The 16359-nt window shown below is 40.3% G+C and overlaps 1 protein-coding gene across 2 annotated transcripts in view; it reads right to left on the reverse strand.

The window, feature by feature from the left end:
• AP3D1 (adaptor related protein complex 3 subunit delta 1) overlaps positions 1 to 16359 on the reverse strand; it is a 57225-nt gene that overhangs the window by 21148 nt on the left and 19718 nt on the right. For both annotated transcript variants that reach the window (XM_072112650.1, XM_072112642.1), the window contains exons 8-17: positions 15652 to 15725; positions 14168 to 14217; positions 11450 to 11499; positions 9957 to 10005; positions 9731 to 9876; positions 9499 to 9647; positions 6981 to 7211; positions 6315 to 6546; positions 3310 to 3455; positions 722 to 863 (exon numbers count right to left, since the gene is read on the reverse strand). In XM_072112650.1, coding sequence (XP_071968751.1) covers positions 722 to 863; positions 3310 to 3455; positions 6315 to 6546; positions 6981 to 7211; positions 9499 to 9647; positions 9731 to 9876; positions 9957 to 10005; positions 11450 to 11499; positions 14168 to 14217; positions 15652 to 15725 — 1269 coding nt within the window. The remainder of the gene's footprint in view (positions 1 to 721; positions 864 to 3309; positions 3456 to 6314; positions 6547 to 6980; positions 7212 to 9498; positions 9648 to 9730; positions 9877 to 9956; positions 10006 to 11449; positions 11500 to 14167; positions 14218 to 15651; positions 15726 to 16359) is intronic.

Raw genomic sequence — 16359 nt, forward strand, 5'->3', positions numbered from 1 at the left:
AAAAAAAAATATAAATCTACTATTCTGTAAAAATGTTGTGTATTGTGGTGCACATAAATCTGGTTCACTTAAACTTAATTTTATAGCCCTATTTGTGCGTAAACCTCTGCTGAGTTTTATATAGAAATGAATGTTTTCATGCTTTTTAACAAAAATCATTTTTGTCACAAATTGCATGCCAGGTTGTCTGCTTTCAAAAATATAAAGGTTTTATTGGCGACTCTACTTTTAAATCAGTTTAGCTATATTTTGCAGGCTCTGACTAAAAATAATGTTCTTTTAAATTTGTAGCTGAAAAGCAGATTTTTGTTATTTCATTTTAGCGATTTTATGAGGATTTATGTAAATATATGACTAGGAGGTATCTATGAGCTCTACACATGTTCAACTATTACATTTAGGAGGTGTGAAGAGAGTTATTTTCGGTTTGTGGCAGATTTTTTGCCACTTTGAATCAAAATTCCACAAAGGCATTTGTAATTGGCAATGTAATTTTGAGAATGTGGCAAGTGTCTGCTTTCAGAAAATATGTTTTGTTGGGGTCTAGTATAATTCTCTTAAAATTGTTCTTTCCACATAACACCTGGCAAAGAAAGGGTTAAAATGGCATTCATCTATGCAAAACTATGTGGTCTACTCAAAGAGGTTTCACTGTATATCATTGTTCATGGAACTGTATATGGTTTTATAGCAGTTTAAAAATGTTTTCCCATCTACTAACCCTTGCTAATTCTTCTTCATCTATCTCAGGACGAGATGACTTTCCATGTGTCTGTTTTTCATCATGAAAGATAGCCTTAGGTTTTTCATCTTCTGATTCACTATCTGATGGAGGCTCATTGATCCAGGCATCCAGGTCTAAACTAAAGAAATATTGGAAGACATTGTAGGTGCCAATTGTATCAGGAACAATGTTGTGTTGCAAATAGTTCAAACAGTAACAAAGAATAGTAAAAAAAAGAAAAAAAAAAAACAAAAAACACACAAAAACTGCATTATACCCACATAAAAAGGAGCGTCGCCTATACACACCTGAAGACATTATTGGCTAGCAGCTCCAACCATCAGATTATTCATACCTTCTACAGGGCCGAAACCCAACACTGCGTTAAAGACTTATCACCAGAATTTTGTCCCCCCAAACCAACAATGCCTGCTGGTAAAGGGTTACAAGCCCTCCCTATATCCCCTAAAATTAGCTGACAGTGAGGCACTGTACCTGAATTACAGCCACTTACTGTATTCTGATCTGCAAATTTGCCTTCTTGACTAATCTCATGTGTGACTCTTCTCTTCTCCCACAGTCTGCCAGTGACCCCACCCCCCCCCCCCCCACTCATTTTGACAGCTATGTGTCTCTTCAAATCACTGCTCTGCCTCCAGGTACTTATGGACAATCTACCAAAATTCAATTACAGCAATAAAAAGCTCTATTAACTTATAGGAACTAGTTTTTATACATGGTGCCTTGTGTTCCATTCACATCTTGTGACCAGGGCAATGTCACCCAAGGTCCTTTACCCTTTACATTTTTGCAAAATGTACCCTATGCATGCATATGATAACATGAAATCACAGCAGCCTCTCTGGAGAGAAGTACGAGTCCTTTGAAGAATGCTGTGATTTCATGTGATCATACATGGGATAGATATTGCAAATTTAAAGGACCTTAGATGAAACTGCTCTGGTCACATGAGATGAGGTGCTGAATAGTAAGGAGGCATAAGGCATGGGGAGGAGTAGATTGGAGGGGCCAGAAAAGCAGGACATGGCCCACTGATGCCATGGAATATAAGGTAAAGACTATTTTATGGTGATATAAAGGAAACCATTTTTTGCTAAACAGAGGATGTCAGTTTGTTACTAGAGCGGTCACTAGCTGTATTTCTCAAAATGTGGTGACAGATTCCCTTTAAGTTTGATATAGTCAAAACTTATTAAAATCCCTTTAAGTGAAATTAAACCATGAAACATCAAAACATGTTGTATTGCAAAACTGTGATAGCCTCAGAGGCTATACTTCCTTAAGCTTTCCTTAAAAGGTAATCTACCTCCTATGCATGCTCATTACCTCTAGGGGATGATGGCACCATTTCCAGCTAACTCCAGGGCTCTGGTATTGCTAAGAAATCAGACTTCACAAAAAATATGCAAATTAGCCTGGGGGCACTCACATCATCTGAGTGACTCATGGCTCCGTGACTCTATAATTATGCTCGTCACACAGCTACTTATTATTCGCCCCTCCAACTCCATGAGCAGCAGCACTAGTAACCAGTGGCTGCGCGTGCATGACACTTCCACCTTGAGAGCTAGGAGGTGTTCAAGTGATGTGAGCCTGAGCGCCTCAAGCTAATTTACATATTTTATAAAGTGGTTTTCTTACCAATATCGGAGCCCTGGAGTAAGCTGGAAATGGTGCAATCATATCCTAGAGGTAATGAGCATGCATAAAAGGACATTTGATATTTTGTAAATCAATAGTGCAGATGATAATAGTGAACTTAATATACACTTTAAAGAAATCTGTTACTGAGTGTTTCTTCGGTGCGTACCAACGTTCAGTTTTTCAGATACCGTTTTTGATGTCCAAACCAGAAAGGGAGTTAAAAACAACAAGGTGGTAATATCACCTCTTATAGGTTCTCACCCACTATGATCCATACCTGCTTTTGACTTCATAAACTGCAACAGAAAAACTGAATGGGGAAGATTTAACAACCAGTCTCTGAATTCCAGAATTCATAATTCTGAAGTAATTTCCTACTGAAATGCCAATTTTTGTGCAGTTTTCCGACTAGTCTCAAAAGATAGTGTGCATCTAAAAACTCTGAGGCTGCATTCATACATTCCGTCTGGATACACAATACAAATGCCCAGAAGTGTGTCTTGCATTGTGCTGGTTAACAATCACATGCGTTCACATGGAAATACACATGGAATTGCGCGGAGACCCCCATTGTGTGGCCGTACCCTCGATGGGGCAATACAGTGTCCAGCTGATCAGATAAGAATCTGATAATGTTCCTAATGACTTGACTCTTTATAGATAATCTGTGGATAGACCAATCACTTCAGAGAGCTGAATCATCAAGGTAGATATTTTCTAAGGTGAAAGAGAATCATTAGTATTTTCTAATAGAGCAACTCCTGTATTGTTCACTGCAGCAAAAAAAAAAAAAAAAAAAACGGCACTTAGAAGCTGCTATACTTATTGATTTATATTACAAAGTTAACTATTATCATCTGCTCTAGTAATTTCTGAAATAAAACATTTGTTAGGTTAAGTTATTCTTATTTACAACATACCCCTCAGGAACAGGAACTTTCTTCTGAGCTTTTGGTGCAACAGGGTTTAATTCACCAGCAAATAGGGCCATAACTTCCTCAGCAACAGGAACCTCTTTAGCCTGCAGTTTTTGTATATATTTCACCAGCTGTAATATACAGGAAGCCTGCAACACAAAGAAAATGGATAAGTAACAAACAAATATTTAAACTAAGAAAACTGAAAAACAGTCTGCGTATACAAAGAATTCTGTTACCAGTGGAATAATCCACTCTGTACACATGTGATCTCAGTGTGTGATTACCCAAACCAAGCATGTAGTGAGTACAGCCCTCAGGAGAAATATCTGTAAGCCAAATTAGGGGTTGGGATAACATTGATTATGTATGGGAAATGTTTAGAAGGGTCTAATGAAGAAGAGCTGTTCATAGGAGGTCTACATGCTATCCTATGCTATTGTACAATACATTTCTAATTCTTCTGTGGTGGCTCTGCAAGGTAAGTTGTAGAATATGCCTTTTGAAAGGCTGGCCAAGTAATACATGTAAGTGTTGGGTCCTCCATGAAAAGATTTTAAAGGGGAACCTGTCACCACATTTGCACATAGACAGCCAGTGGCAGATTCCTATTGAGCCCTATGAACTTACTGCTACCCTTCTTTTAACTAAAAATTGTTTTCCTTACATCCCCATAAATCACCTTTTATTTAATATTACCTGGCATAAGATGGGTGTTGCCTGCTCAGTTGGCTCCTCCCATCTAATCCTCCCCATGCCTTATGCTTCCTTACTGGTCACTGTTCAAGTCATGTGACCAGAGTGACATAATCTTGGGTACTTTAGCCTCTTAACAATAGCAAACCAGATACATGCATGGAGTACGATCTCATGTAATCACATTCAGTGTACAGTTTGCTATTCTTAGAAAGCCTAAGGACCTGCCATTATCTCCACACAGGCCAATAGATAAGATCAAAAATGATATATTTAAAATAATAATAATAATAATAATAATAATAATAATAATAATAATATTATTATATTATATTATATATATATATAAAAAGACAATCCCTTAAAGAGAACCCGTTATGCAAAATAACCCCCCTAAACTAAATATATTTTCATAAACTGCCATTAGAGAGCATTGCCTCTATCCCTTCATGCCTGTAAACCTAAGCAATGAGGTCCAAAAGCTGTATGCAAATGACCTGTGAAATGTCCAATGAAGCATTAGCATATTCAAGCTGTCCACTCTATTCATGAGTGGGAGGCACAGCCACACCCCCAGTGCTTGACTGACAGTCTGTATAATGATGTGAGGCTGTATAATGATGTGCTTCCTGGTGCTGGTGGCCACGCCCCCTGCAGCCTGTGTGTGCATGTGTGTGTGTGTGTTTAGGAGAGATACAGCAGCTCCAGGCAGCCATGTTACAGCAGAACATGTCAGATTCATGTGTAGCTGATGTCTGTGTCTCTCACCTGTATATTAGGAGGATGCAGCACACACTAGCCAAGCTTTACTATACATTACACACAGACATGAGCAGGGGGAGGAGAGGGGAGGGGTAACAGGGGTGACATCACTGCCTCTGACCATGTGACCAGCCTCATTTATATGATAAAGAATAGATGATTTTACAATGAACAATGTATGAATTGACTAGATAAAGGCTGGGATGGGATCCTTGTGAGCTGCTCCAACAGGTAGTAGTGACAGGACTAGTGGCAGAGACCTAATGACAGGTGTCCTTTAAATTATTAGAATTGTGTTTTTTCTTCATTTCAGGTATGTGTTCTAATAATTCTGAACTTGGGGAAAAACAACATATATTTATATACATAACAAAGTATTTAGGAGCACCTGTTAGCTTTTTATTTTTACATTAAAAAAAATAAATAAATGTCATTATTTGTCAACGAATACTCTGTCCTCAACTCCTAAAATACATAACTTTTAAGTTTCCACCGTCTACATCCTGACATCTAAAATCACAAGAACTCGTAAACTAATGAAGCCATAAAGAATGAGCATCATCCAACAAACTGAATAAGAGATGAGAAAACCTCTGACTGATTAATTTCTGAACGGCTGTAATGTTACTCTTACCGATGAAAATTGTATGTCTGCATAGATGTATATTTTAAAGAAGAAATAAAACAAAGTTTTTTACCACACCAGGAGTTTGTATGCCTATATAGCATATTCCAGTGATTTTCAACCTGTGTGCCGCGACACATGGTTGAGTGTGCCGCGGGGAAAGTTCCCCGAACTATGGTGCCCCCTGTGTAGCGCTGCCGTGTTTCGGCTCCCATACTTACCTACAAGCCCCGCGTTGGCGATCCACCCATCTTCTGTAGCTCCTGCACCGCGTGGCCCATGTCACGCGACTGACGGGACCTGACGGATCGCCATTAGGAGTGAAAGTACGCGGAAGAAGATATCAAGGGTAAGTATATATGGTTATTATTTGTAGAATCATAGGTAGGGAAGGGCGGCACAGTGAGATAGCGGATTGAGATCCTAAGTGGGTGCAGGCTTGATGGGTCTGACTCCAAGACCCAAAAGGTCCAAATGAAAAAGGCAAGCAGGCAGCCCGCTGCCTTTTTCCTTTAGGTTATTATTAGTATAGGGAAGGCCGCTAGGGCCTTTTAATTAGTAAAGGGAAGGCCGCTAGGGCCTTTTAATTAGTAAAGGGAAGGCCGCTAGGGCCTTTTAATTAGTAATGGGAAGGCTGCTAGGGCCTTTTAATTAGTAAAGGGAAGGCTGCTAGGGCCTTTTAATTAGTAAAGGGAAGGCTGCTAGGGCCTTTTAATTAGTAAAGGGAAGGCTGCTAGGGCCTTTTAATTAATAAAGGGGGGCCGCTAGGGGTTTTTTTATTAGTAAAGGGAGGCCTTTTATGACTGTTTTAGTGTCATTTTGTGCTATTTTGGTTGGTGGTGTGCCCCAGGATTTTCTAAGTGTAAAAAGTGTGCCGCGGCTCAAAAAAGGTTGAAAATCACTGGCATATTCAGTCATTACTTACCCTCTCCTGAACTTCCAAGTCTGCACTTTGTACAAATTGAGGAAGCCTGTCAATCATAAGCTGAGTAATCTCCTGTGCAGCATCTTTCTCTCCATCCTGTTCTTTCCGTTGCAGCATACAAGAATATAACTTAACCACATTTTGTACATAAACTGCCTGGATATGCCCTGGCAGAGTGGTAACTTTGGGCCGCAACATAGCCTCCAGTGTTTGCTGTGGTTCTGGGAGGTGCCTTAAAGGGAAAATACAAAAATTAAGTGGTGACATTAAAATAAATGACAACTGCTTTGAAAAATGTATGTAAATTTCACTCATGAAATAAATGACATTGAAAAAGATTAATGTTTGAGTTGGCTGAAGACGCTTGGACAACGTGCACAGTGGCTACATTTTCCTCATGTTTGAAATGCCGTGTCAGCTTATTTTATCTGCTGATGTCCACGTTTGTGTCTATGATATCACTCGCACATTTCATATCGCCGTTCAATTTCTACTTGGCAAATAACCATGTAGAGATAAAAATGTACACCTCCATGTTGTTGCTGGAAAATGACGGTGGCTACACAAACTTTTAACATTAAGGTTAAATAGGAAATCACGGCTTTCAAAAACACACGCTCTTGTCATGCAAGATTCCTTACTAAGCACAATGCAAGGATTTCTTACTCAGAAAACTCGCCACAGATCCAGGCAGCTGCATATAAAACTTCACAGATTCCATTGCGCTGTGTGTTGCTGGCCAATAGGTGAGCATTGTCAAGTAATGTGGCCATTTGTGAGACTGCAAACTTTCGAATAGCTTTTACCCGGATAGCAACATCAAGCATCTGAGCAGCTATGAGGTGGCCATGACGTGTCCCTTCTAGACGAGTAAGTTCTACCAGAATGCTAATATACCTACAAGGATGGGGAAGGGGGAGGAAAAATAAACAAAATTAATTGACAAGTTAATTCTACATATGTATAGTGGACATAGATTTACATTTTCTGATCTGATCAGATCTAAAGCAGGAATTTTGACTTCTTCCTTCTGGCTTTTCAAAACACCAATGACATTTTCCCTAGCCTGTGTAAAAGTACAGTAAATAAACTGACGCTACAGCATACAGTTAGTGTCAGACTGGTGTGCTCTTTATTAGATTTAGCAAAAATCTCAGGCAAATTAACCAGTATATTTTCATAAACTGCCATTAGAAAGCATTGCCCCTATCCCATCAATGTCCCTCTACACGCCTGTAAACTTAAGCAATGAGGTCCTAAAGATGTATGCAAATGAGATGTCCAATAAGTCATTATCATATTCAAGCTGTTCAGCTTATTCACGAGTGGGAGGTACAGCCACTTCCCCAGTGCTTGACTGACAGCCTGTATAATGGAGTGATGTATAATGGTGTAATGTCTCCTCCATGTGCTTCCTGGTGCTGGCGCTCCCTGCAGCCTGTGTATATGAGATACCCCTATACACATGACTGACAGCCAGTATAATGATGTGAGGTATAGTGGTGTATTGGCTCCTCCATGTGCTTCCTGGTGCTGGCGCTCCCTGCAGCCTGTGTATATGAGATACCCCTATACACATGACTGACAGCCAGTATAATGATGTGAGGGATAGTGGTGTATTGGCTCCTCCATGTGCTTCCTGGTGCTGGCGCTCCCTGCATTGTGTGTGTGTATAGGAGAGATACAACAGCTCCAGGCAGCCATATTATAGCAGAACATGTCGGGTACTTGTGTAGCTGATGTCTGTGTCTCTCATATTTGTATTAGGAGGATGCAGCATGTCAGCAGATGCAGCACACACACCAGCAATGTTTTACTATACATTACACAAAGACATGAGCAGGGGGAGGAGAGGGGAGGGGTAGCTGGGGTGACATCACTTTCTTCACGTGCCCAGCCTAAGTTACAAAAAAAAAAAAAGATGATTTAAAATGATTAATTTATGAAATAACTAGATAAAAGGCTGGGATGGGATACATTTAAGCTGCTCTAAAAGGTAGTGGTGATAGAATTAGTTACAGAGACCTGATGACAGGTGTCCTTTAAAATCAGTAGCACCTAAACATTCAGCAGCTTTGTTACATCAAATACAGAGGAAAGTAGCTGCATGTCTGTTCAAGTTGGTCACAGGTGGATTTATTGGAACTAGGCTTATATGGAACAAAAAAAAAAAAAAACACAACAAGCATGCAGCCCTCTAGGCCAAAAAGGATACCCCTCCCCCCCCAAAAGAACGTACCTCTCCCATGTCATAATTTTGATTTATTTCTCTGTTATGTTATCTTACATAGGTTTGCATGAAGTGTTAGAAGAATTCTTTTTTAGACAATTGACAGCATCAGCCGTTTCTGTAACCATAGAAAGACCTGCCCTTTTCTGACTCGAAGGTCACCAGCTTTATATTCTGTTCACTTAATGGGCAGGCAACAAACATATTTCTTAAAATACACTGGCATACCTATATAATGCGGAAAAGCCGATGAATAACAGCCTAACTGAGCCTTAAAGAATATCCAGCAAGCGAGACAGAGATCTTAGGTTTCAAACTATTATAAAGACTAATGTAAGTACTGTATGTACTCGAGTATAAGCTGAGTTTTCCACCACTAAAAAAATGTGCTGAAAAACCCCAACTTGGCTTACACTAGAGTCTATTATTTAAAAAAAAAAAAAAAGTACTCACCTTCCAACACACCCCACCCTCCCGCCGGGAGGTCCTCTTCTGTCCATCAATGTTCTGGCTCCGGCTCCCTCTCTCCGTACGGTGCGGTCCCTCTAGTCATGACGCCAGCGACTCGCTGACATTCTAGTGTGTGCGCCGCCATCGGCACACACTATCATCTCAGCGGGCCGCAGGCGTCACAGTTCGAGCAACGACACAGCACTGAGACAATGCATCGATGGACAGAAGAGGACCTCCCGGGGAGGATAGGGGGAAGGCAAGTACACTTTTATTTTCTTATAGGCTTGGCAGGGGCTGTATAGTGGGGGAGCAAGGGGCATGCACTGGCTGGCTGTATACTGGGGCAGGTTGGGACCAATTTCCTACCTTTGGCTTATACTCAAGTTAATAGTTTTTTCCAGTTTTTTGTGTTAAAATTAGGTGTCTCAGCTTATACACGTTTAGCTTATACTCGAGTATATTTATTCTCAATAAAGTAAAAACAATATATATAGTACTTACCACTCAAAGTTGGTAATGTACTGATAGTTAGACTGGCTACATATATCAATAATTTTGGTCAGTAATTCATCCCTGTAGGCAGTTCCTTCTGCTTTGTCAACATGAATCATTAGCTTCTTAACAATCTCCATCAAGTTCTTTTTAGAAACCTGTAAAGGCATTAAACAAGTTTTTTTATGATTTTCAAAAAAATTACTCAAGATAAGTGCACCTGCAAGCTCTTGTGTCTCACCATTCCATAAAGAAGATCCAGGGCTCGTAATCTAATGGACTCATCCTTGTCATCCAGACACTGGAGGATGAGATCTTTGTGGGACTGAACAGACTTGGGGTGAGTCTTCAAAATCTTGGACATAGCAAGAAGTCCCAAATACTTCACTGCAAAAGAATTTTTATTACCTTCTGTAATAATACAGAGAAGGGATATGGAGTAGACATTCTGCTGACATTTTACTTACAATTCTGGTCTGAATCTTCAATAAGAATCCGCAGCTTTTGAACACATAACTACCACAAAAGCAAAAAAAAAAGGAAAAATAATTTAATTTAGTTCTATAACAATAGCATACTGCTGCAAAGTTTAATATGCAACTGCAGAATAAAGTTTGAAACAAAACTCCAGTGTATGTTTCCCATTTTGTTATATCCTTAGACCCCCAGTATACACAAGTCAGTGAATATTATCCTATTTAGTTATCGCTTCCTATATGAAAATCCCTGGTCACTTGGGTCATTGTGAGCTGAGAAACTTTACATGGATTATGTGACAGGAGGTCTTTCTCACTTTCCTGGTGATACCTTTACCACACAGACTCCACAGGAGGGGGCACAGAACCCTAATATAACCGATGAGAGGCTCTGTCATACAATAATAATAATAATGACATGACAATGTAGCCTCATGACTTCTAGTCTCTGGACATTTTGCAGGTGAATATAGTCTTCATGGAACGTGTTGGTTATTAACCCTGTTCATCCGGACATACAGCATAAAACTTTTCAACGCCAACATATTGTAAGAAGAGAATGGAATAAAATTGATTACACTAGAAGTTCCGTTGACAGTAAAGGATTAAAGGGACTCTTTCTCTAAGGCATTCACACGACCATAGGGGGACATATGTACGGCTGCAGGCTTGTGGCCGTGTGTAGGTCCCCCATAGACTGGCAATGGCCGCACGGAGCGATATGGTACTGCTCTGTACACGGGAAAAACATAGGAGATGTCATATTGTTTTCGGTGTTACAGGTCATCCCTCCCCCTCATGGCTCCCCCGTAGCCATAGGCAGATATATTAACAATGGTTACTAACACTGCCTCCAACAAGAGGCAGAACAGTAAGTAGCTGATCATGTAATGCTTAATGGTTGAACCGTGGATAATAGAAAAGCCATCATTTAGAGAACTATAACAGGCATGTTAGCATTTGCTGCACTGCAGGAAAATAAGTATATGTACTCGGCAATCACGAATAAAATGTTAACATTTTTCTAAACAGAAAATATATCAGTTATTATTTGCAAGTTTTTGTAACATTCCATAAAGTTTATATACATCTATGTTTACATGCAATCCGATTTTTGTTTCCCTTATGCATTCCTAAAATACAGTTTAACCCAAACCCCCGATGGAGATGTGAACTGGGGCTTTAGGCTGCAGCCACACATGGCGGTTTGAGCTAATTTTTGGCCCATTTTTAACCAGTCCATTAAAAACCGATGCATTTTCAAAAACGCATGCGATTAAACGGACTCCTTAAAAACGGGCTCAAAACGCCACATGTTACCGCACCCTTAGGAAATGAAGAAAAACCAAAGGGAAAAGTAAGGGACACAAGATTTATTTGATGCCAATTTGTTTTAAAACATACAAACAACTGAAAATTAATGAAGCCATATTTGTAGTTTTTTTTTTTTAACTTTCAGAAACAGCCAAAGACTGTTCACCTACCTGAATGCTAGCACTGTGGTTGGGCATCCCTGATGACAGCGATATCAAAACTGTGAACACAGATGACAATTTAATTACATGATCTGCACCGAGAGATAACATTTTAACAATTAAAAAATAACAGGAAGCCATAGAACACCAGCAGCTCCCAAACCTGGCAATATCATACAAATTAGTCCCCAGTTTTCAGATATAAAAATTTCCCATTAAAAACCCATTTTTGTGCAAATGAAGCATAGGACTGTACAGTTCGGTTCACTGCCAAGGTAAACTTGTGGTGCGAGGCATCAAACCTCATGACAAGTCCCCAGTAATACCTTTTCAAGACTAGACAACAGGAAAACGAAAAAAACTGAATGTTTGTATGAGATTTTAAATTTCAGTGCCACAGCCAACCATTTCTTGCGGGACTTTCTATATACTGAGAGTGTTCGGAAACAAATAGATCCACTTGAAAGCCATCATCATCTTCAGGAATAAATAGGAATGCCAGCCAATTAATTGTATTTAAAATCGCATAAAGCAAAATAAAAAGCAGTACAAATCTCATTAAACCTTCCCGACTTCACCGCAAGCCGGGTCCCGGAACATGGAGAGGGCTGATCCCTCTCTATAGCCGGTAAGTCTTTGCTGCATATTGCAGCAAAGGCTTACCGGTAAGACCCGTCGCAATGACAGCCTCGGGTCTTCCGAAGACCCGAGGCTGTCTCGTTTTAACCTATGGCGATCAGGGAAAGGAAAAAACGGGGTCAAATAGATAGACGCACTACATCCAAATAAGAGTCATAAGGGTTTTTATTAGTATCAAGACAACGCGGTTCGACACCGTAACAGCGTCTTCATCAGGTCTAAATGCTGCGGGGGGAGTGGGGGGGGGGTTTGTCCGGGTGGGTGGCAGAGCTGTGCTGCCTAATGTCCAGCCTTAGCGTCCAGGTGCCGCGGATGAGGAGCGCTGCGTGATAGCACAGGCTCGGGAGATAGAGGCGCAGGTGGTGTGGAGCTGCGTGCTGGCACAGACGCGGGAGGACAGCATATCCCGAGCATGTGCTATCACGCAGCGCTCCTCATCCGCGGCACCTGGACGCTAGGGCTGGACATTAGGCAGCACAGCTCTGCCACCCACCCGGACAAACACCCCCCCTCCCCCCGCAGCTTTTAGACCTGATGAAGACGCCGTTACGGTGTCGAAACGCGTTGTCTTATTTGGATGTAGTGCGTCTATCTCTTTGACCCCGTTTTTTCCTTTCCCTGATCGCCATGTCTCACCTGGACCACGGTCCAGCTCCTGGGCCTGACGCTGCAACTCCACCTCAATACTTCCAAAGTGACAACAAACCTACAGACCCTATCTTGTATATAACCCGGGGACTGCCTGTACAGTAAACAGCACCGACACAAAGAATAAAGTAGACCTGTCATTTGGGACACAGTGAAAGCTGTAAAATGCATTTGCAACGTTTTCTTGTGGGCTTGTGTTTTTTCACCATTTTCACTGCATTTGGAAATTTTTGTCCTGCTTCCCGGTACACGGCATGAAATATTAAATACCGTCACTATGAAGTGCAATTTGTTGCGCAAAAAATAAGCCATCACAGAGTTCTTTAAGTGGAAACATTTTAAAAAGTTAGTTTTTTGAAGGTGGGGAGTAAAAAATGGAAGTGAAAAAACTAAAAAGGGCCAAGTCGTTAAGGGGTTAATCTCCCATGGCTACCATTGTTGGCCATGGGTTCCCAGCAGTACACATGACATTACTAGATGATTTATTTTGCTTTATTCATGAAAAGTACAGGCAGTCCCTGGGTTACGTACAAGATAGGGTCCGGAGGTTTGTTCTTAAGTTGAATTTGTATGTAAGTCGAAACTGTATATTTTATAATTGTAGATCGAGACAAAAAAAATTTTGGCCCCAGTGACAATTGGAGTTTAAACATTTTTTTTGCTGTAATGGGACCAAGGATTATCAATAAAGCTTCATTTCAGACACTTTACAGCTGATCATTGCGGCCTGGGACTATAGTAAAGCATCCAGAGAGCTTCCCCAGAGGTCAGAGGGGTCTGTCTGTAACTATGGGTTGTCTGTAAGTCGGGTGTCCTTAAGTAGGGGACCGCCTGTACTTATTTTTTAATGAACAAGTTAAAAATGCTCAGACTGCTTTTATGGGACAATAAAATAAATGGGTAAACCACATCTACAGCATGTCCAGTACAGTACAAGTGGGTTTCACTTTTCAATAGTCAACAGGTCAGATGTCACCAAGATGCTAAATGCAAATTGGTATCAAAAATTCTAATCATGAAAAGAAATAGTTTGGAGCATAGAAGTATTAGCACAATGTATAGAAACTCTACACTGTAGAAGTTGCCCAAGAAAAAAAAATGTGGATTTCATTGTCTAGTATTTAATAGTTTCACAACTCAGAAGCAATTCCAAAACTATGAAGTATAAATGCTGCTGGTAGCATAAAATATATGAGTTAGTTACTACAAGCAAGTAATGGGTATATGAATCATTGAGTTCACCATTTTAGCTGAAAGCTGTCAGATTACAATTTATATTCAAAGCACCGATATCAAGAGGACAAATGGCTTACATAAAACTCACAGCACACTTGCAGCGCTCATTTACTCTGTCCAGTTGTCATCGTTGCCTAAAGGTATGTTTCGGACATTTAAAATTATAAATGTTAAGCTACCAATAGATCAGACTGTCTCACTTACCAGCGATTACAGTATTCACACATTCGTAGAGGAGAGACATTGCAGACGTACTGTAAGGTAAAAATATAACCAATTAAAAAGTGTGATAACACATAAAGGTGAGAGAAGTGGAGGCAGCACAAAATCCATTCTCATAGTACACAGTCACGTACAGTGCAAGAAGGTATTGCTGCACTAGACTTGTGCCTGCCATACAATTTTCCAGAAGCCTCTGCCACATTATCCCCCCACTCCTCAATACAGGCAGTTACATACAAGATAGGGTCTGTAGGTTTGTTAAAGGACACCTGTGATCAGGTCTGTGTCACTTTTCCTGTCACTACTACCTGTTGGAGCAGCTCACAAGGATCCATCACAGCCTTTATCTAGTCAATTCATACATTAATCATTGTAAAATCATCTATTCTTTATCATGTAAATGAGGCTGGTCACATGGTCAGAGGCAGTGATGTCACCCCTGTTACCCCTCCCCTCTCCTCCCCCTGCTCATGTCTGTGTGTAATGTATAGTAAAGCATGGCTAGTGTGTGTGCTGCATCTGCTGACATGCTGCATCCTAATACACAGGTCAGAGACACAGACATCAGCTACACATGAATCTGACATGTTCTGCTGTAACATGGCTGCATGGAGCTGCTGAATCTCTCCTATACACACACACAGGCTGCAGGGGGCGTGGCCACCAGCACCAGGAAGCGCATCATTATTCAGCCTCACACCATTATACAGGCTGTCAGTCAAGCACTGGGGGTGTGGCTGTGCCTCCCACTCATGAATAGAGTGGACAGCTTGAATATGCTAATGCTTCATTGGACATTTCACAGGTCATTTGCATACAGCTTTAGGACCTCATTGCTTAGGTTTACAGGCATGTAGAGGGACAATGAAGGGATAGAGGCAATGCTCTCTAATGGCAGTTTATGAAAATATATTTAGTTTAGGGGGGTTATTTTGCATGACGGGTTCTCTTTAAGTTGAATTTGTATGCAAGTCAGAACTGTATATTTTATCATTGTAACTGCAGACAAATTTTTTTTGGTCTCTGTGACAATTGGATTTTAAAAATGTTGGATTGTCATAAGAACCAGCAATAAAGCTTCATTACAGACACCTTTTATTCCTGTTATAGCCGTTTATTGGAGCCCTAGGGCTAAGGTACAGTAAATTACTAATTACCAGAGGTCTGTTTATAACTAGGGGTCGTCTGTAAGTTGCATGTTCTTTAGTAGGGGACCGCCTCTACACATGTAAAATTTGGAAACAAAAGGATTGAATACAGCCACCGCTGTTGGGAGGAAGCTTCTACATGTTAGATGGTCATACATCTGTCTGTAGTAAGCTTAATATATCTCAGTCAGTTATATAAATTGCAATGGATATAAAAGTGCACAATGCAGGTAAAATCCAATCCAACAAAAATACTAAACTATTTAAAGTAAAACACAGCAAAAATAAATCAGTACACAACTGAAAATTATGGCATACCTGTGGATAAGGTTGGTGAGAGGCTCAATCAGTTTTTTCCCCAGCCTTGGTTCCAATGGAGTAAGTGCTCCAAACTATAGTCAAGGCATGAAAAGCAAAGAAATTATAAGACAACCTACCATATACAGTACAGACCTAAAGTTTGGACACACTTCATTCAAAGTTTTCTGTATTTTCATGACTACAAAAAAATAGATTCACACTATAGCATTAAAACTGAACACAAATGGAATTATGTACTTAACAAAAAAGCGTGGAACAACTGAAAATATGTCTTATATTCTAGGTTCTTCAAAGTAGCCACCTTTGCTTTGATTACTGCTTTGAACACTCTTGGCATTATATTGATGAGCTTCAAGAGGTAGTCACCAGAAAAGGTTTTCACATCACAGGTGTGCCCTGTCAGGTATAAGTGGGATTTCTTGCCTTATAAATGGGGTTGGGACCATCAGTTGTGTTGTGCAGAAGTCAGGTGTATACACAGCTGATAGTCCTACTCAATAGATTATTAGAATTTTTATTATGGCTAGAAAAAAGCAGCTAAAGAAAAACTAAAGAAAACTGAGTGGCCCACATTGCTTTAAGAAATGAAGGGCAGTCAGTCTGAAAAATTGGGAAAACTTTGAAAGTGTCTCCAAGGAATGGACATTAGACCAGTGGAAATCTGTGCTTTGGTCTGATAAGTACAAATTTGAGATCTTCGGTTCC

The sequence above is a fragment of the Engystomops pustulosus genome, chromosome 1 (assembly GCF_040894005.1).
Source record: "Engystomops pustulosus chromosome 1, aEngPut4.maternal, whole genome shotgun sequence".
NCBI lineage: Eukaryota > Metazoa > Chordata > Amphibia > Anura > Leptodactylidae > Engystomops > Engystomops pustulosus.